The sequence below is a fragment of the Brachionichthys hirsutus genome, chromosome 1 (genome assembly GCF_040956055.1).
Source record: "Brachionichthys hirsutus isolate HB-005 chromosome 1, CSIRO-AGI_Bhir_v1, whole genome shotgun sequence".
NCBI classification, from domain to species: domain Eukaryota; kingdom Metazoa; phylum Chordata; class Actinopteri; order Lophiiformes; family Brachionichthyidae; genus Brachionichthys; species Brachionichthys hirsutus.
In genome coordinates, this window is record NC_090897.1 from 4,474,758 (window position 1) to 4,495,913 (window position 21,156).

Consider the following 21,156-nt stretch of genomic DNA (forward strand, 5'->3'; position numbering starts at 1 on the left):
CCATTTCAATAAAAGCTTGCTGTGAGACACATCTCGTCCTTATTTCGGCAGCTGACATTATGTTTTCTCATTTTAACTCAAAATGTCATATTGCACATTTAATGGCTCAAAGAAGACCAGCCGGAACTAGAGATCCTGGATCTGGAGGCGCTGTGGGCCGGACAGAGGCTAAAGCTAATGGTTCCGCAAAACCGAGAAAAAGAACATTATATTCCATGATGTCCGTTAAATATTACTCACGAGCGCGAACACGGTGACAGCCTCGCCCCAAAAAACAACCTCTGGCAATAAATAAAAAGAATCCTGTTTGCAATGCCACCTAAAACAGTGAGCTTTACCGTTTTCCGTCGGCTTGTCCCCTCAGTCCGGTGTTGTTTACTTCCTGTTCGACCAGCTGACTTTATCTGATGACGTCATCTCGTGTCTCATTGGTGGATCCCCGAGAGCCAAACGAAGCTGCGTCATTCAAAGCGTCAACAAAAATAAGACAAACAGCCAAATTTAGGTCCAGAAAGGTTGAAGAATTATTATCAAAAAAGGCAGTGAATAAAAATACTAATAATAATACAGGATCAGGCTCTTGAGGTGTTTTGAAAAGTAAAAGGTCTTTATTTTAATGAGCTACTAAGTGACTTATTTCTGCTGCACTGCTTTAATGCACAACATTTAATTTTACACCTTAGTTACTGAGTAATTAAATGTTATGGCCGACACAGACCGCTATTGACAAAAGTATTTACAATCTCATCTAGTTCATTGTATTACAGGGCACACATTTTCCAAAGTTCAAAATTTGTTTTGTCGATCAAGTCTTATTCATAATTAAACTCATATCCCTGTCGCCTTCATTTTCATGGATTTGTAAATCATCATATGTTGTTAATCTGGTGGAGCTTGATTTTTATTACGACCGCTGCCAGTTTCCCTCAATATGGAAAACGTCCACTATAATTCCCATTCAGTAATCTAAATACAAACTTCTGCCTGCTTGAAATTGAACCCAGATAACATGGTCGCTGCTGAGTGCTTCATTTTTTTTTAAATTGCATTAATAATCTACATTAAGACACAAATATACCAAAACACTTTTTTTTTTTTTATCAAAAGCATCTATGTTGGATGGGATTGAAATAAAACAACCATGAGTCATTTACATTGAAAAACATCCTTTTAATAGGTCCGTGCCACACACTAGTGAAAAATAAAGCTCCTACAAAAGAATGATACTTTTCTTCCACAATATCTTAAATAAAGTAACTTCAAGTACTTTTGACTTGGGTACAAAAAAATCTAGCTGCCTCCATCGGGCCACAACACACAGCAAGGTTCAACACAGTGGTTACAAATGGCCTTAGGTCCTCTGTATTGTGGCAGATTACGAGGAAATGAATCGTGGAAGCATAATTGAATGCCTTTTTTCTTTTGTGATGAGGAATGATTTATGTCACTGTCCAACTTTGGAGGCCTTGCTGGATTGAAATTATGTAAAAAAAAAAAAGAAAAAGAAATGTCATTTAAGATGAAAACTAAAAACAATAACATCCCCTACATGCCCCTGTTGGAAGGGTAGGCACTACCAAGATTAAGGATACCACAGTGTTTGCAGAGGATTATGTATATACTGTACAAACAATATTTATGATAATGTTTTCAACACGTTCACTAAAATAGAATGCTACAATCATTCTAAGGCATAAACAATATCTTAATATTCTTAAACAATTTTTACACATCGTTCCAAACAAGACCATAATATTGACATTAATAAACAGTATATACACATGAATCACTATTGTCTAACTGTTCCTCTGCTTTTCCTGTAAATAAATGCAGTTTTACAGTTTGAACAAACGAATACAGTCCTCTGATGCCGCAACGCACAGAACAGTGTAAACAGGGTTTTATTTTTATTTTTTTCTTGGCTTTGTTTGCTATTTGGGAGAAAAAATTATAACACAAAGACACATTCCTTTTTTTAATTCAAAGCAGTTTAGCTGATTCTTCCTTTTCATAGAAAATGAAGTGGACCTTGATTCATAAATAATTATTAAAAAAATTAAATACATTCACTATAATACGATTAAATAACAAAAGTCTATTTACAAATAGTGGAAAGTATTCTAGCGCAGACACATCAGTGACAGTTGAGGATTAATTCAGTGCAGTGTTCTGAGACAGGGAATGGTATTGCACTATGACACCCCATTTCTCCGCGACTCTTTGGGGCCTTTATCCCTGTTGTAATAAAATCCAGCGCACATCTTGTAACATTATTTTTTAATTATTTTTTGCTTTTTCAGGGCCGACACTTCTCTTCAGCACACCATGGGTTCATTATTATTATTAAGAATTTGACTTCTTCTTCCATCCTGAAAAGCCACATCCTCCATCAGGAAAATAAAAATTAAAGTAAAACCTGGTGCTCCAGTATGAAAAGTTGAATGGGTTTACGGGGAGGATCTAAACAGGTGTTTAGTTTGTTTGTTTCAGAAGCTCCGTCCAGCGCTTCTCAAAGAACTTCCTCATGGTATGACCGGCTCGACCAATGTCTGAATTGTCTTCATTGAATTTTTCACAGTTATCAAACACCAAGTTGACATCAATGATGAAAGTCTCCAGGTTTTGATACCTGAAACACAGATCAAATCTTAGCGTGAGAAAATATAACTGCGACTAAAATGTATTTTCCCGAAAAGGACCGACTTAGGCTTTTAAAATTCTGTGATGCACGGAGGTGACGGAAACTTACTGGCTGCTCACAAGCTTCTCACGTATGGTGGAGAAGTCCATCGGTTTCTTTATGACCTTCTTGTATCCGGGGACTGATTTCAGGTTGACGGGTGTGAGAAAAGGCCATGCATCCTGATGACGCTCCAACTCAGCAAGAAGTACTCTGTTGAACCCAAACACACACACACACAATTATAAATAATGTGTCTGTGCAAAATGCAGGCAACTGATTCAAATCTTTATCTGATGACAGGTCGTAAACACCATTTGTGTTTTTACATGAAAAGCAGTCAACACAATAATCCTCTTGTAATTTGGGGTTTACGTTTGTCGCTTCCTGTTTATAAGTGCGTTTCTGTATGCCTGTTGTTTCCCTGCTCCTGATGCTCTCACCCTTGTGCCTCTACCCTGTTTTCTCCTTGGTCTCCTCCACCCTAAATACCCTTTTCTCATTATCTCCTCTTTCCTGATAATTTAATCTCTATTTCCTTGAATCACTCAATCAAGGCTTTTCCTTGTGTTCCCCGTGCTCTTCCTGTCTCCTGTAAGGTGTTTCGGGTTTGACTGTTGCCTCTGCCTCTGTTTTCTAATTTGAATTTGTTGCTTTGGCTATTTTAGATTAGTGATGTTCCAAATCTGCCTTTTAACTGCATTATGGACGCTACAGTTTTCACCCTTGCTTGCTTAGGCATACTGATAACAAATCAGAATCAGAATCAGAATACTAATAATCCCAAAGGGAAATTATTCCCTCCACTGTCTCTGCCTCATGTCTGTATCTGGATCTTCTCTGTAAACTGATTGAACGTAATAAATCTATTCTAATAAAAATACCACACATGGGAATTAAATGATATGGAGAGTTGATAGAAAAGGCACTATTGGATTTGATATAAATAACAAAGAGGATTTTAAATTTCAGGGATCAACAGAAACAAGTGTGAGCAAGTCAGAGACACATACCTGCATAATCCCAGGTCCCTGTTGTTGTCTCTAGCTGTCTTGGCTCGTTTCACACACACAGGGCTCTCCTGATTGGCTGTTGGTAGAGCAGGTGACCTCTCCTCTGTTTTCCTCTTCCTGTTGGTGTCTTTCGCTCCCTTCTTGGGCGTGCTGTTGGCACTGGCCGATTCGTCCTCTGGCACTTCCCCGTTGCCTGCCTGCTTCCCGTTCTTCTTCACCTCTCCGCCTTTCTTACCGCCACCTCCGCTGGATGCTACTTGTTTGCTTGGAGGTTTTTTGCTTTTGGATGCTGGCCCGCTTGCCTGTCCAGAGAAAAATGACACATTTCATCATATCTGGTGCAATTAAAATGAAGGGAAAAGTACCGGATCTTTAACACTGTCCTTTTGTAGACGAGAGGTTTGAGTTGTTATGTTTGGCATCACCAATAATATTTACTTTGGCTTCTGACTACATTAACACTTTGTAAAGGAAAGAGATTCTTTGTTTTATTCATGTGAACAGACATATAGAGTCTTCTGTTTGTCATTTAATATCCTTTACCACTTTACAAGATATGAATCAAACAGAATAAACACTCGAGCAGGTAAGTAGGCTTCTCTCAACAGGTGAGCCACGAAAGGGAAATGCATTAAAAATCACTGCCTACCTTTGAAATGCAGGCTGGGCAGTACCAGTCTCCCTCTGGGATACTGGTGATCTTGGGTTTGTGGCAGTAAGTGTGGCAGCCTTTGTCACAGCCATCACACAGCAGGAGCAGATCCTCATTATCCCCCTTCCTGCACAACTGACAGTACTACCAAAACGAATGCATCCATTAAAATCAAACGTCCATATCCGGACAAGAATGAGTTCTATTCTGGCAGCTGCTCACCACTTTCATGATGGACCTCTCCCAGGCGATGGACTTCTGCAGCTGCTGGATGCACATGGCCAGTTGGGCGGCACTGCGCACTTCAGCCAGGGCCTTCCTCCACACCTTCATCCCGTGAGCGACCTCCTCTTCACACCTGGGAGAGTATAATGAGGAATGAGGGGAAGTTGATGAAAAATGAAAATCCACATTTGTCTGTGAAATTTCTATGCAAAAGCAGAAAGCTGTATCAGTTTAAATCAGCCTGAACAAGACAGCAAACCATAGAGAGATCCAGATGTGCAGAGGATGGGCATGAGGATTTTAGGGGTGTAGGGCACCAGGGAGAAGTTCACACCAATTGTGTCATGTTAAGGGGACGTTCATGCAGAAAGACCAAAGGACTAAACCCTGTGTAAGTACTCTGTGAAGTGGGAGCCATGAGTATGCACATAACCAAGGTTACTGATGCACAGTGACATGCAGATGGCTGCAGAAAACAAACCAGTAAAAGAATAAAATAAAGCTGGGTGGAGCACCCAGCCCGCCCCCCCCCAAAAAAAGAATGAAAGAAACAAAAATGCAACAAGCCACCACAAACATCTGCAGTGAAAGCAGCAAAGACCCCCACTCTTTGATAAAATGGGAAACAAAGCACACAAACAGAGAGGAAAGGGTCTTAGTGGGAGAGTGGGGAGCTTTGGTTGGAGAAATGACCTACCCTTCCCTGTCAGCACTAGTGGATGGGGCGGGGGCAGGGACAGTGACCGTACCCACATTATCCAGCCTGATCTGAATGGTGGTACCTAAGGGGCTCCTCAGGTACCTTCTCTCGATGTTGCGCTCCAGATCGGCCAGACGCGTCACTGCAATGTCCAACGGGTTGTCCGGGTGACGCATCACCCCACCTTTCTCTCCCCGTTCCTCAGAATGCTCCTTGGAGTCCCTGTCTCCCATGTTTGCCGACGCCGGTGTTGATTTAGTGGGGGGCTTGTGCTCGTAATACACCAGGTCCTCTCGTTCAGACTGAGGGTCTGGAAATGACCAACCCTGAGCGAGGAAAGGCTGATTAGAATCACACCCCTCCACGTGTTTAAACACATTTAAAACGCTGCGAGCAAAGTGCATTGTGGGTCGGGTGTAGGATATATGATGATCCCATGACAACCCTTCACCTTGACCTGCAGGCTGGCTGCAGTGACCTTCCTCTCCAGTTCCTCCACCTGCTGCAGCACCGCGATGTCCATCTCCATCGCCTGCTCCTCAACACACCAGCCTCGCACTGACTCCACACTGACCTGGCTCTCCTCCAGCTCACACAGCTCAATCATGGCCACTAAATGGACAACATGGCAGATCTCAGTAAGCCACAGATACACAAACACACTCGACAGAAACCGTGCAGCGCAACTATCCATGCAGTACTACCATAATAAAGTACTCGCAGTGTGTTCATGAATCATCAAGGACAGCTTCGTATTTCATACGCAACCTCAGGAGGAAGGCTGGGACCCTTACCGTCTCTGTGTCTGGTGCAGACCTGGGGGATGGTCTCCATGTATTTCTGCATCTGCCTCTGGAGGCCCTTCTCCCTGATGCCTCGGCTGTGTAGCGCATTGACTAAAGCCCTCAGCTGCTCAATGTCAGACACCCGCCACCACCCTGTGAGCAGCTCTGAGACCGTGAAAACAAAAGGCATGTAAGACAGGAGACGCTAAACCTACCTCACCGCAAAAAAAAAGGTGTTTCATTCAACTGTGTCACACCCAAAAGAGCAGAACGTTTCCGAATCCAAATTATACTGGACTGCTCAAGCAAGTCAAATCTTTTCAGGTAGGTGAATTCTCTTCAGTTAAAAACCGGAGGCTTGTTACAGCTCCTACTTTTCATTTTATTTTCGACACTCACCCTCTGGAATAGGCCGAGGCAAGGGGTGGTCCAGGGATTTGGGCATCTCCATGGCCAGACAGGGCATGGATAAGGTTTTTTCAATGCGAGGTAAAGGTGATTCACTCTTACTGGAGTGACTTGCTGCTGTGTTGCCCTCTAGGGAATGACCCTGCATGGGGCTGGGACTGGTGCACAAAGGTAGACTCATGATACCACTAGGCCAGCTTCCTAAAGAAACCCCCAGCAATGAACAACCTGACTTCACCTGGGAAGAAAAGAGTCCCAGTTGAGTTCATTGAGTGCAAGCAAAACACAACGATACTAAAAACAAGACAGCTCAGCCAGCAGCCTCACCTGCAGGGCCGACAGCGGGTAGTTGAGGAGGCCAGCCGGGTGGTGCGGGCTGCCAGAAGCTGAGGCAGCAGAAGGCGTGAGAGGCAGGGCAGGAGACGGAGGTGGGGATCTGGGCTTGGCTGGGGTGGAGGATGCCTGAGGAGACAGGCGTGGTGCCCCTGGAGGAGTTGTGGTGAGGGAAGCAAGGTCACAGGGGTTACGAGGGAGCAGACTGAACCAGTGTCCGCTCCTCTCTGTCAGAACTCTGAGTAGCTGGTCGTTGGCTTGGAATGTGAGGTGTGGAGACGGGGCAGGGGATGTCGTTGGAGGAGTGTTCCCCGGGCTGTCACGTGGGGCTGGGAGGCACTGAACAGATAGAGACGTAGAGGCTAGGGGAAGGATATTTGTAATGTCATTGGGGGTCACCACGGAGGGGCTGGATGCTACTGCTGGCTCAGAGGTATTGGTAGAGGGACAGGATGATGTCACTGTGGCTGTGGCTACAGGATGTCCCACGGGACTGCCGTTTTGTCTCACGCGAGGGCTTTCCTTCTCTTCTGCATTCACAGTTTCTTTCTCAGTGTCCCACAATGTGCACAATTTGGACACACAGTCTGGCTGCTGGTAGAAAAGGGCGCTTTTCTTCCCCTCGTGCTCATTTTCCTCCTGTTTCTGCTCCTCCGAGCCATGTGCTTGAGGGTACTGTGCGTCAGCATTGGCTGTGAGTTTTTCCTTTTGGACTTGAATCTCCTGGGGTTCCTCTTTGACCTTGACCTCCTCTGCTGCTCTCCTCCTCCTCTGTCGCTCCTCCTCCAGTTCCTCTGGAGCTGCAGGGAAGTGACACATTGCCATGTTGCTGAAAATTCAGTGCTGAAATTCTGAGATTTTACACCCAACTTTATAACACACACACACATTTAACTACTCAGCTATTCATAAAAGGGATAAGGTGATGACACTTTACTAAATCCTGTTCCTCCACTGCTAATTTGTGGTTGCAAGTGTGTGTGTGTGTGTGTGTGTGCATTGCAATGTAGCTACCTTCCCCACTCTCCATGGACTCAATAAAGACCCCCCCACAATGGGGTAGCACCCAGTACCGCCGGCGGTAGCGGTCCTGGCCATACATCATGGAGCGCAGAGAGTGTGAGCTTTCAAACAGCTTTCTTCTCATCTGATGATGTTGCTGCAAAGATACAAAAGCGACATTGTGTTGTAATTATTTAGAGCTACAGGCCTTCAGGCAAACAACAGGCAAGTATGGTACCTAATGCATTTTTGTAACATCATGACATATTCAGCACTACATACCAAGTTAATGAGGTAATTTATTAAGATAATTATAAAGCCTTAAGTAGCAAATAACCTTTTGTCAGTTTGTGTTCCTAAAATGTTCAACAAACATGATTGTTTTTAATACACACTGTGCAAATACATGTTTAAAGGTTGTTTTGATCATTTGCGCACTTCTAACACACAATCTATTGAATTATGTGAGCGTAGGAAGTGTTTATTGTGTGGTCTATTTTGTTAAATTAATAACACAGTCAAAACCTGCATTACTGCACAGCAATAATAATTTGCGTTTCCATGGTTTGTCCACTTTTAATCAAACATTTCCTGTGTCAACCAACCTTATAAATGTATGTTAAATGTAAGTTGATCATACCTTGGCCAGTTTCTCTATTTGCTTCTCCAGTTCCTCGAGACTGGTGGCTTGATCAACTTCATCCTAATAAATAAACCCCATAAATATCTGCAACCATTCAATGTCCGTTTGGGAAATGTATGCATGGATCTGTTTGTACCTCATCATATGTCTCCACTCTTCTAATCTTTTTCAGGTCTTCCTCCTCCTCATCCTCATCGTCCTCTGCCTGGTCATCGCTGTCATCTTCGTCGTCGTCGTCGTCATCGCTGTCTCCCCCGAGTTTTCTCTTTCGTTTGGTGGCAGAGGACGGAGTGCAGACAGATTGGTTCTCTTCGAGGCCCATACTGGCTTCCCTCCTCCCAGTACGTTTGGCATAAATGTTCCTCAACCTGTGTGAACGCACACAGATTCAGTGCGACAGTGCATAGAGAATTAAAGCATCAAACAGGCGTTAAATAAAAAGCTCACTTCTTCAGTTTGCCTTCCATGATGATCTTGTCCTTCCTCATGTTTGCCATCTGATCCAGGTTCTTGTCAATCTCACTGTAGGGGGGCAGTGCCATCAGCAAAAGTTGTGCCTTTATACAAATGTTTCTTCTCAGAAAGTAATGATAATTGCATTAAATAATTTCCAGCTGCTTCTCCCACCTTATAACAGCTTTGCTACAGGCCAACTCATTAGCAAGAAAGCCCAGGATGGAGGCCTTTTGGGCCGGCATGTGGGCCTGAAAAGCCTTGGTCTTCAAACTGAGGGCAAGAGGGGCTAATTCTGTATTGGCACAGTGGGCTCCCATGTACATCTGTAGCACCTCAGACACGTTGTCCCTGTTGATCCCAACGTTGGTCAGGTGGTCCCCCAGCATTGTTTTTGTCTGATATAAAAGGAGAGGATGACCCAACAGCTAAGATTGACAAATACTTTCATTCCTTCAATCTAAACATCAAATGAAATGTAAAAAAATTCAAAAATTCCTCTGGTTTCTGATTACTTTCAAACTCACCCTTTGTCCAGGTGGCAAACCCGGATCGCAGACGGCTAGAGATAGCAGTTTTACCAGAAGATCTTGGACGTGCCCCATGCTGTCCCCTATATTGAGCAAGCCTTCTTGTAGCATGCCCAGAGTGGGCACATCCAAATTCAAATCGAGTCCCAAAACCTTCCCAAAGCCGCGTAGGAACTGCATCAGCATCAGGCAGTCCGAAACAGCCTGGCCCGGTAAGATGAGCCCAGGAATCCGAGAAAAATCAGGGAGAGGCTGCGCCAAACAAAGTGGGAAAAGTTAGGAATATTCTGTGATTTTGTTTTGAGTATTACTGTAATTGTAATCTTCTTTAAAGCCAGTGCTGATTTAAATTAAACTATGAAGGGGAACGCTGTTATTAGATTTTGAGCGATTGTATCATAAAGATACTTTCCAGGTCTGTAATTTGTACACTATGTAGTTCTCCCTATTTGCCACTTGGGGGCAGACTCTTCAACGTATATAAAAGTATTGAACACCAACACATCTCTGCAAATAATGACACAGAGGGAAAAATTTAATATAACTACAGTATAACAAAACTACAACTACTACGACTAATATTACTTCTACTACTACAACTATGACTACTAATATTACATCTACTATTACTACAACTAATAATATAATAATAATAATAATACTATTAATATAAAAAAAATAGATGCAACATTTTGTGACTATGTGACTGATGGCCCAATGTGCCATATTTGTGTGAATGCAAATATACAGTTGGGAGGCTGGTAATCTACCTAACATCCAAATAATTGACCGGGTGAGCTACCTTGTGATCGGACAGACACATGTCTTCATTGGGCTTCTTTAACTCCCTTGCTAGCTCCAGCTCCAGCCGCCGTTGCTCCAGTTTACGCTCTTTGTTGAGCCGTTTCTCATCCCTTTTCTCCTGCCGCAAGCGCTCACGCTCCTAGAGGGTCCGGAATTCAAGGGAGCATTAGGGAAGCTAAGTGTGTGTGTGTGTGTGTGTGTGTAATTATATGCATGTGAAAACAGGCAGGAAGTTTTTCTTGAATTTGCTGAGCAGTATTAGAATTCAGCCTAATGCTGCTGTGCATTCAAAGGAAACGTGCTTGAGGGCCAGAATCTTAGAATTGGTAAGTTTGTAAAAAAAAAAAAAAAAATGAATGAAAGGAAAGGCCACACAGGAAGAAGAGAAAGCTAGAATCCATCCAGAGAATAATGATTTGGCTCTTTTCATGGAATGGACTGTGTGTGTTTGCATTTCCGCATTTATTTATGTGCTTATATGGGCTACCTCTGCTTTCTTGCGTGCCTCAACAGCCTTCATCAACATTACATGTTGCCTCCTCCTCTCCCTCTCCTAGAGTGGCAAAAGACAAAGGCACATTAACAAGCACTCGCTGTGCATGCATCACCCGAGATTAATGAAATGCAGCATTTATTAATGAAGATCGTGATTGGACTACTTTCAATAGAGGGACCGTACTTAAACAAAAAACAATGCTTCACATGTATGCATTTTTACATGTATAGTGGAAGCATAAGTGAAACGTACAGTAGTACAATGACAACCAAAAAGCAACACATACGTCGATGCGATACAAAATAGATGTGATGACGGGCTCAAAAAAGAGAAGCAGCTGGAATCGGTGACGGCGCCTCTAAGCTAAAGCTGACGCGTCAAAAGCAACAAATGCTGGTTGCCGGAAGTCGTCTGAAATGCCACAATGTTGTTGAAATCAACATAATAAATTCCATTGCACAAGTCAATGCTATTGTTTATTTGGCGTGTCATTCTCTTAATATTTTCCACGGGGGGCAGTAAATGTGAATGGATGGGAAAGGTTAGTTTCAAACGAGGAGTTTCACTTTAGTGGCTTTGGCAGCGTAAGTATTGGGGGGGGGGGGGGGGGGGCGTGATTGCTGTGCAGGATGAGACATCTATGTTATCCTTCGGTGCGTGATGCGCAGTCTACTGCAAAAGGGCACGAGAATCACTGGTGACTATCAGTTCATTTCATCTCTTTATGTTTCTCGCTCCACCGTATCAGGCTGTCGTTCACTCTGTCATCCACCAGACAGACACAATTGGCTCTATTAGGGCTTGCCAAGGACATTTCCTGCACATCGCCACCAAATGATTCGGTTGGTGTGCATTGTTTTGCCAAGCGCACCGTTGAAGTATTTCCATGTTATTCTTGGCTTGATTTATCTACAAATGAGGAAACTTCAAATAGAGCAACGTTTTTTTTTAGTCTGTGGCATTCAGCTTTTTGTAGCTTCTCAATTCATGAATAAATGACAATATGAATGAAAAGCAATGCAGCTGAGTGGATAAACTCCAAACACCAGGAGGAGATGATTTTGGCCCCCTTCATTTCACTGCGATTGAGGGTACAAGTGGCACATAGTAACTGCGAAACAGAAAAGCAGACCTGTGGATTCAGCTGCAACTGTGTATGAGTGAGTAGGGCTACAAGCAAGACAGCCAGGCCAAAATAAAGTGCTACAAAGAACCATATTTGTCATCATAGTGGAATTGACTACATTGTTTTTCCCCTCAAGTCTATCCAGTCTATTTTCCAATCAGCGTTTGTGCTGCGCCCCCACCAAACTGAGGTTTCAGCTTTGACGTATCTCCACCATAAAGACAAAATGATTCTCAGTGGCGTTTTTCATTCTCTGGGCAGAGTACAGGAACAATGAATGACAGAGAGGCTGTGACTGGGCAGGGTTAAAGTCCAGCGCTCTGTGGACTGCAAAAAAAAAACAGATGCACAGACGAACAGACACAAGCTCAATGTCTGGGCCGAAATCATCAAGCACTCATGGGCAACACAGGCTACTCCAATACAACAGTTAGACAATGTGTGTGATGGATGGAAACTCCTCGAGTGCACTTTCAGACAGTGAGTGTGGATTGGCTAGCAGTCTTTGCAATGCATTCTGAGAAGAAGGGTGAGGATGGGGGAGGGGGGGACAGAAGCTGCCTGGCCCCCCCATGACGGGGTCAGTTGTCCCTCAGGACAAGCAGATGGAGGCAGCATACTGACTTGTTTTACTCTTTTGTTGGTTTTGCTGGAAAGCCATGCAGAAGAATGTAGTATGACAGCAGCCAGTGCTACACTTAATGCATTGCTATGACAACCATAACACAACCAGTTACACGATGCAGGTGTTAGATGTACAAAAATAAACATACCCATACCATATCTAGTCTATGCCTCTCCAACTCCTAGCAGAGAGAGTTGGCAAAATATTATGGAACAGAAGTAATATCCAATAGCAATACCAAAACCATGGGGTTTAATAAAGAGAATACTTATCAGTTAAAAGCTTGGCAACAAGCCACAATCACATTTACTAGATATAAATACTCACACACTCTTACAGAACACATATGCACCTGGACATTTATGAGGGGGTAAAACACTGACAGTGTGTTTTGGCATTCAAAATAGAATTTGTAATTGAAAACTGTGTCTGAACACAAAATAAATAAAATAAATATTGGCATTGGAACATCTGTATTTGAAAAACTGTTGAATTGGCACCAAAACAAATATTTGGCAAACAAAAACAAAACACAGATATTTATATTATATCATTTATTATACAGTATTTTATCGTATTCAGATTTATTTTTTTCGGATTTTGTTTTTGTGTGTGTGTGTTTGCATTTTTTTACTCGCAGCTTTTCTTTATTTTAATTTTTTCGCTGACAGTATTTTTCGAGAGCCGCTGCTTTTCAGTTTCAATGATTCATCACCTTTTTGGCTTGGCGAGGAGGCGTTTGTGGGAGGGGGCAAGGAGAGTGTGATTTTGAAATCCGTTTACTAATAACAAACGTCACTACTCGGGAGCAGCGGTCTACTCTGCTGTCTGCCTGGTGGAGTTAGAGCCGTGAAGCCCCAACATGCCCACAGCCTGCAGCTGCCGCTATTTCTAATGACACTCTCGAACCACAAGTGTTTTGGGCCCATTTCTCTCTGCAGCTCTTTTACTCACATCAGACGAGGGCTACACTCTAACCATGCATTCATGTCTATAGTCATACACACATTTTTTTAAATTCATTTTGATGCCAAAATTTTCTGTCACTGGTTTAGCCCCACACACTTCTATACTAAAGAGTTGTGATCGTTGATACTCAAAAAGGCTGAGCAGGTTGTGGTGAACGCCTACCTGATGTTTGAGAATCTCTGCCTGATGCCGCCTTATCTCTTTCTCCTTCAATGCAAGAAAGATAATAATAATTAAAAACAAATCTATATACTTCAATTGTGCCAAATCATGAAAATATCACTAGAGACTGATGGAAACTCAGCCTCTTTCAAAGGAAGATTTATTGTCAGCTACTTGTTAAACGAAGCAAGCTCCACATTGTGACGCATGTAAAGTAATCTAATCAGTTTTTTTTTCTTATATGAGATATTAAGATATGCTGGTGCGGATATTTACATTAATATGTCATTTTACATGTGGTTTAAGGGTTTTTATTTAAAACACATAAACATACCTTTATCCGTTTTTCAGCCTCCACTATTTTGGCATTGGCAGCTTCTTGCTTCTTTTTCCGTTTGGCCTATGAATAAAGATTAATGTCAGGAGTAACAGAGGCAGACAAGCGTCAATCAGTCTTAGATGAGAAGCTTTGCTGCAGCTGATTGCAGTTTTCTGGTTTGAACAAAGATTTCGATGCTTCTGAATGCCGGTGAAATTTGTAAAACACAGTGAGTGAATAATGTGTCTCTTTAAGACCTAATTGTGAATATGCTGAAGCCTCCTGTTCAGAGTAGCTTGTCAACCGTGTCAACTCAAAATTGATTTGGTCCTGCTAAAACACTTTGAAGCTCCTACGGTATAATTGTGTGTGTGGAGGCTCACGCATCTTCACACATGTGTTTGTGTGTGCAAAACAGCACCTTTTTATATATATTTTTTAACTCGACCCACTTATGCTAAACTGTTACTGTTGTCTGATGAAGAAAAAAAAAGACTTTTCTGTCCAATTTAAATAAGGTCTGAAGAGGCAGCAACAGCCATTTTAATATTCAACAGCCGTCAACCAAGACCAATTTAGCATTAGTTCCATGTGGAATTATGCCTAAGAAGACGCAACTCCCTCCAATGCGTGCTGCTGTTCAGTAATGAGCTTTAGGAAGATTAAAATACTATAGATTGAGGGTTGCAGCTCTCCAGGAATGTTCTGCTTAATCAGAGCTACTGTTGGAACAGATTCTGTACCTCCACAATTTGCAGCGCCCTGAGTTCTTTCTCCACCCGAATCTGCTGAATACGCTTGATCTTTTCCTGTTAAAAAAACAACAACGTAATCTCATCATATTTGAGGCAAGGGAAAACACACTGAAAATCACACGCTGCAGTACAAAATGATGATCCTAATTGAAAAATTCAAGATGCAGCATTCCTTCTCTGAAAACAAAGAAAAAGAGTGTCAGATGACCAGGAGGGAAAGAAAACAGTATGTCAACGCGTGTAAAAAAGCAGACCCACCTGCTGCTTGAGAACCTTGATCTGCTCTTTCTGTTTTTTTCTCTCCTCCGCCGCCATGATGGCTGCAAGAACCAAGTCAGTGTTGCATTAGTGTTTACGACGATATAGTTGCATGTTGCTAATTCCGGAGGTCTACGTGAAATCAAGACAATCGCAACTAAGAAGTAATTCTCAAGAAACGATGATAAATGTTGAAATTCCATGGAGTTGAGTGACTAAAACATAGTTTGGTGAAGAGAAGCCAAACAGAGAGAAAGAAACTTTATGATCAGCAACATTTGAATGTATTAATTATTACACTAGGACCAGATTCACATCCTCTTCTTCAATGAAATTATTAGCGACTGCATAACGATTTTACTGTTTTAAGCAGAGGTGAAATTAGAACATGCAAAAATGTAAAAACATGAACACAAACCAAAATAGCTACGATTTCAGTTAAGTCGTTGATCATACACTTTCGAATATTTATCATGTGTGATTCCAGTGTACCGGTAAATTATGAATACGCACACAGCACTGACATTTTGATGTGACTGTTTATCATTCATGTCATGTATTGGAATAAAAATGCATCAGGAAAATGTCACGTAAAAAAACAGCAGCACGGCAGCTTACAAATTAGAGCAGGAAGAAGATTAAAGGTTGTCCTTCAAAGTAAAACCAATAAATATGTACATAAATACAAAAAAAAGGTTCCAAGAGCAGCACGAGTGTCTCCAAGGACGAACCTCACGTTACTACAAACTCAGAAATACTGCTACGTTATTTTAAATGTCCACCAAGAGGTGAATTCCTTTCACTTTTATTCCTTTATTTATACTTTACTGCAAATTTTACATTTGTTGATGTTTGCAACAAAGTAATATTGTCGTTGTCATTTATTTTGTCTTTTTTATTCATTCTTTATTCAATTAGATCAAACCGTCTTTACAGCCCAGTGACTCTTATTAATGATAAAAAAACAAACAAACTGCATTTACCTTGCTGTTTCCGAGCTTCTTTGGCTGCCCGGGCCAGTGCCTGCTTTTCCAGTTTCCTCATCAGTTTCATCTGGGTAGCTTGTCGGGCTATTTCTGCACAGATTCAATTCAGTAAGACATTTCATGAGAATGCACGGATGCTGATGTAGCCTGACATGTTAGGAAAGAGATAATTAATGCGCACAATTCCAACCAAACTACTGACGTATACTATTCTCTTTGCCGTTAACATTTAAACCGTCAGGATATACAGTACAGTACACAATTAAAATATTATTGTGAGAGTCAAGCTCACTGAGTATTATAACTATTATCATTAAAATAATAAAAGAGATATTAGAAAAGTCATAAATGCTGCTAAATCTCATCAAGTATTTTGTGTTGCTATATATAAGTTTTGGGTCTAACCAAGCTTCACAAAGAAGACAAAACTGACTTGTCCATAGACAAAACAAATATTCTAAACTCCTTCCTTTGTCTGTGCTGCCAAAAAGAATGACCTGCTGATTAATGTTATTTATTGCACAATATTTCTGAGCTCATTTCCTCTGCTAACCTTGAGCCTCTAGCTTGCGTAGGAGTTTGACTTCACTAGGACTGGGGCCCTCAGGTACCAGCGGATTACCAACATTTGGGGGACGCCCCTTCCTCCGTCGGTTACCTTTGGCCCCTTCACCCACTGACTGACGCTCTGAATTAGGGGGACGGCCCCTTCGTCCTTCCATAGCCAAAATGCGAGGAATGACTTCCTCTTCCTTCAACAGGCTCCACTGTAAACCCTGGCGAGTGAAAAGGAATGGAGAGATTCAGAATGATAGGTAAGAGATGAAAGTCTGAACAGTTTGAGGTAAGAGATTATGTTTTAAATGAATTTCATTTGCATTTCCTATAATAAAGAATTAAAAAACAATGCATAGTATTGATTGATCTTTGATTTATCATCTAGTTTTACTCTGTCCCCTCAGTTTTTCACTATTCTGCATAACATGTCATTTATCACTGGTCACCTGTGGAAGTAATGTCAACTGATTATTACATTTTCCATACACAGTGAGAAATCTATGAACTAGGACTAGTGAGGATTTTGGTAGATTATTATCCATGCCCTGTCAGTGACTGCTGCATGAATCTTTGCTTGCCTCTAGATAAAAAGATGAACAGGGATTAGGGGAGGGGGGAAGAGAGCGAGAGAGAGAGAGAGACATGAAAGGCAGTCACCTGGGGTCCTTCTCTGGCTTCATAGAAGTCACCAACCCTTATCTTTGCACTGAAGCTAAAATTATCACGCGTGATGCCACTTATTCCATTTCTGGATAGATACTACAGAAGAGAAAATAATTATGGCGTTGGTTTAGGCAGAAAAATATAGTGAAATTAGCGACATTGAAAAGCAACTGGGGGGAACTATACTGAGGGGGGGGGGGGGGGGGGGTAGGATAAAGTGAGCATCTGTGCAGTGCCACTAATCATTGTAAAAGCCATGAGACAAAAAAAGCTCTTGGGGGGAGAAAAACGGTTTTGACCTTGGGGTGCACAATTCAGGCCCTTTATTATTTGTCTGTTGTTATGCTAGGCTTGTCACTGCCTTCAACTGATTAACAGTGAGTGAAAGAGTTTTTTTTTTCCTTTTCATTTTTATCCATGCATCGCTACTCTCAAAGGCAATTCTGACGATTAGAGTGGTTTAACTTTTGATGGTGCAAAGAAGATTACAAAGTAAGCTAGAGGCCAAAGCTGTGCATCCCAACACTAACCATTAATCATTTTTGGTTGGAAAGAGAGGTGAGAAAAGTGATACAAGAATCTATGAATCTAAGGATGTCATCTTCACTATTAGGGTCACAGAAAGCAGGGTGGGGATTGGCTCGGATCTCATCTGGGACAACAGAAGTCCTGAGGATTTGTTTGAGCCATGTCGGTGAGCAGTGTCACAAAAAATATCGTGCTGCTCTATATTTTAAAAGATGCCACTCACAACTGCTCAGTAACATGCCCCAAAATCTGTGCATGTATCATGGATGAGGACCAAACTGCAGCAGGCCATGTTACCTTCATCACATCTGGGTACTGCCGTAGTTTCTTGCCACATGGGGCGTAGTAGGCCACCTCGCCCGGCGGCCGTCCTGCTACCGGTTTGACCCGCGTTTCTCTCCGCCATCTGGGATTTAAAGGATGTAAAAAAAAAAAAAATCATTCCGAGACTTTGCGCAATATACATTTGCAGCCATGTGTTGATGTTATCAGGAAAGTGACACACACAAAAGAAAATCAACAAACTCCTCAGAGAACTGCTTATTACAGCGTTCCTCCTCTCAGTCTTATGTACTTACCCCAACTCCAGAGGTATCATCAACTCCTTCTCATCCATCACACGTTTCCTCTTTCCAAAGCCTGGAAAGATTGCATTGTTCAAGCATGAAAATTTGTCTGTATAACTTATGGAAATAAACCTATTCTGTAGACCAGAAGCAGTGAAAATCTCTGAACTTGAGTAAACAGATAGCTACTGCTTTTTGTGGGTACTTTGTATGCATGTTTGATGACTTTAAACATTAAGGAGGAGCAGTAAAGGTCACATTTAACTCAATAATCGTTTTCTAAACATACCTTTAGTATATTTGTATATTTTTAAACTCACTAATGGTATTCCCCTCTGCTTCCCATTTAATTTTCAAATCATTTATTCAGAAGAAAACCCCTCCTTTACAGATATTCAAAGACACACCTAATGGAGATGCAAGGCTGTAGGAGGAAGAGCCAGGAGAGCTGTGATAGGCCAAGGCACTGGAGCTGGTGACAATGGTGGGAGTCTTGATGACTTGTAGGTTTAGAGGAGAGCAGCTGGTGGTGGTGTGAGTGGTTGAGGTGCTCAGTAGTTCTGGGCCTTTGGTTCGTCTGCGGGGAGTCATCTCCTTCTTAGATGATCCAGAGGGCAGCAGCTTTAACTCCTTCACTTTCTTCCCAGAAATGTCGCTGTCGGAGTTGCTGTCCGATTCTGAAATGCGAGTCCAGGTCACAAAGTAGTGAGGAAGTGGCTGATTCTAAATGGTCACCAAAAGGTTGTAAATTGTTCTTGTTATATTTATACGCCAACCATGAAAAGTAAAAGTGAATCGGAGTTGACGTGTAAATGGGGTTTTCAATGTTAAAATTAAATATTCTTACTGACTCCATTCTGGATCCGATCCAGATGAAATTCGACTGCAATTTTCGTTGCAGCTGAACCTTATGATCAGGTAATCAATAAATTGTGAAATGCACACTACTTTTACAGAGAGATGTACACACCTGAAAGACTATCATCTGAGTCCTCTTCATCCTCTTCCTCTTCTTCAAGGTCATCATCTTCATCGTCGTCATCATCCCCAGATTCATCAGACTCCTTGTTAGCTGGGAGTCCCGCTGGGGGGTTGCATGTCCCAGGAATTCCCACTCCAGGAATTCCCACTCCAGGGATGCTAACTCCTGGAATTCCAATCCCAGGCTCTCCTCCACGAAACAAATCGACTAAAGACTGCACCAGGTGGTTCTGAGAGAACCCCTTCCAGGCAGCTAAAGGGTCTGCTTGACCAGGCCCCTGCACCGGCCCAGGGGCCTGCCCCTTAACCTTTGGGCTTTTGTTCTTTCTGGATCCATGGCCTGCGGCATGGGGTGAGGTAGTGTGGGGCTGTGAGGGAGGGCAAGCCTGGGCTGCTGCTTGGGTCCGACTTGCCCCTGTGCTCAGGTTGACAGGCATTGACCCAGCATCTGAGTCACACTGAGGTGACTTGCTTTGGGAGGCAGAGTCTTGGCGAGGTTTGGTAATGAGTGCCAAAGGTGCGTCCTGAGTGGTGCTTTGGATGACTCCATTGGGGTGGTGGGGTTCAGGGAGGCCTAGCAGGGCACTTGAGAGGAAGAGGTTGGAGTGATTGTTCTGGGGTGGAGGCGGCGGAGCGGGTAGCAATGGGGATGAAGACAGGGATGTCCTCTTAGGAGACTTGTTCAGCCCCTGCTGCTGCTTCTTGAGCTCAGGCGGGAATGTCTGCCCTTGGGACATGAGAGTCTGGCAGTAAAGGAGGAGGAGAGAGGGAGAGGAAAAGAGAGGCAGGGAGTCCGAGGACAGGGGAGGGGGAATAGGGGACAGCAGAACAGGAGGAACAAAGAAAGTGTTGAGAAAAAAATCGAAAAGAAATGGGACAAAGTAGAAATGCCCGAGCTGTCAGGTCACATCACTGTTGATTGTTTGAGCAGGTGACAAAACTACAATGCTGAACACTGCTACAGTTAACTGTGTCTGAGCTACTATCTGAGAAACAAAAAGAACATAAATGCAATAACCAAAGGCATTGTACTCAGCCAAGTTCACAAAAAAGAATCACAGAGTAGCGCTAAAAATGTAATTACTTGTCTGCACATTTGAAAAGCGCCATCGTCATCAGGATAATGCAGCCGAGCATGTTCACCTTTCTGTTTTTTGTTTAAACTGCAAAGGCAGGTTAGACTTTAAGATTTCACTTTCTACTGAAGGTGATATGGAGTGAAACAAATCAATTTCACAGGCCAGGAAGAACAGCAACAGTCCCCAAACCACAGGGGGAATTTAGGCCATTGTAAAAGTCTCTATATTGGTAAAACAAAGCAGGGGAAATGATTTTCCCAGAATAAGCTGATCCTTGAAGATTTAGCCGATCGATTATTGGGCTACAATTCATATCCAATTTGAGAAAAAGGGGATTTGAGTGATGTGTATGTGGAAAAGATACCAATTATTACACATTTTCATTCTGACTGGCAAACATAAATAATACAGTTGCATGTGTGCAACTCACGTTTGCAACAGTCACCTCAGTAAATCAGTCAAATATTAGACAATTTAAAGACCACAGAGCTCAATGTGCTATTCATGAAGGGAAGTTCAAACTTCACATGTTCAAACAAACACATGTTTGACCTGAAGGCTCTTCAAACATTCATTCCTTCAAATTTGAAAAGCGTTGAAATATTTTGCCTCAAATTTACAAGGATTTCCAGAAGCTATGGGAAACATGTCAAACAAACAACATGAAATGCAAAAAAAAAGTCTTATCCTTAATTAAACGATGATCTCTCCACTCACAAGGTCAGCACAGGAATTCCGGGTTATGCATCTTTGCCAGTTAGAGTTCTTTTCAATGTGCAGCTCGAGTTGGTGTTAAATAAACATGGTTAATGGCTACCAAATTAAACAGTGCTGGTTACTGTGTGGTCTGGACACAG

At 42.4% G+C, this 21,156-nt stretch overlaps 2 protein-coding genes across 3 annotated transcripts in view; both read right to left on the bottom strand.

Annotated features, from left to right (window-relative positions):
* Nucleotides 1-361, bottom strand: part of wdsub1 (WD repeat, sterile alpha motif and U-box domain containing 1) — a 9,213-nt gene extending 8,852 nt beyond the window's left edge. Inside the window, exon 1 of one of the 2 annotated variants that reach the window (XM_068760708.1) lies at nt 339-361. The gene's annotated coding sequence lies outside the window, so the exon portion shown is untranslated. The other variant, XM_068760716.1, reaches the window with a different exon arrangement.
* Nucleotides 362-1,152: 791 nt separating this feature from the next.
* The window catches only part of baz2ba (bromodomain adjacent to zinc finger domain, 2Ba), a 58,648-nt gene continuing 38,644 nt past the window's right edge, over nt 1,153-21,156 (bottom strand). Inside the window, exons 9-38 of the mRNA XM_068754694.1 lie at nt 19,210-19,963; nt 18,647-18,916; nt 18,252-18,312; nt 17,971-18,079; nt 17,140-17,241; nt 16,478-16,700; nt 15,922-16,014; nt 14,939-15,000; nt 14,669-14,734; nt 13,941-14,006; nt 13,607-13,651; nt 12,624-12,656; nt 10,716-10,781; nt 10,227-10,367; nt 9,422-9,676; nt 9,069-9,292; nt 8,889-8,963; nt 8,578-8,809; nt 8,439-8,501; nt 7,811-7,955; nt 6,791-7,596; nt 6,455-6,701; nt 6,065-6,220; nt 5,722-5,882; nt 5,268-5,596; nt 4,568-4,703; nt 4,343-4,489; nt 3,694-3,995; nt 2,750-2,893; nt 1,153-2,629 (exon numbers count right to left, since the gene is read on the bottom strand). Coding sequence (XP_068610795.1) covers nt 2,473-2,629; nt 2,750-2,893; nt 3,694-3,995; nt 4,343-4,489; nt 4,568-4,703; nt 5,268-5,596; nt 5,722-5,882; nt 6,065-6,220; nt 6,455-6,701; nt 6,791-7,596; nt 7,811-7,955; nt 8,439-8,501; nt 8,578-8,809; nt 8,889-8,963; nt 9,069-9,292; nt 9,422-9,676; nt 10,227-10,367; nt 10,716-10,781; nt 12,624-12,656; nt 13,607-13,651; nt 13,941-14,006; nt 14,669-14,734; nt 14,939-15,000; nt 15,922-16,014; nt 16,478-16,700; nt 17,140-17,241; nt 17,971-18,079; nt 18,252-18,312; nt 18,647-18,916; nt 19,210-19,963 — 5,670 coding nt within the window. The 3' untranslated portion in view covers nt 1,153-2,472. The remainder of the gene's footprint in view (nt 2,630-2,749; nt 2,894-3,693; nt 3,996-4,342; nt 4,490-4,567; nt 4,704-5,267; nt 5,597-5,721; nt 5,883-6,064; nt 6,221-6,454; nt 6,702-6,790; nt 7,597-7,810; nt 7,956-8,438; nt 8,502-8,577; nt 8,810-8,888; nt 8,964-9,068; nt 9,293-9,421; nt 9,677-10,226; nt 10,368-10,715; nt 10,782-12,623; nt 12,657-13,606; nt 13,652-13,940; nt 14,007-14,668; nt 14,735-14,938; nt 15,001-15,921; nt 16,015-16,477; nt 16,701-17,139; nt 17,242-17,970; nt 18,080-18,251; nt 18,313-18,646; nt 18,917-19,209; nt 19,964-21,156) is intronic.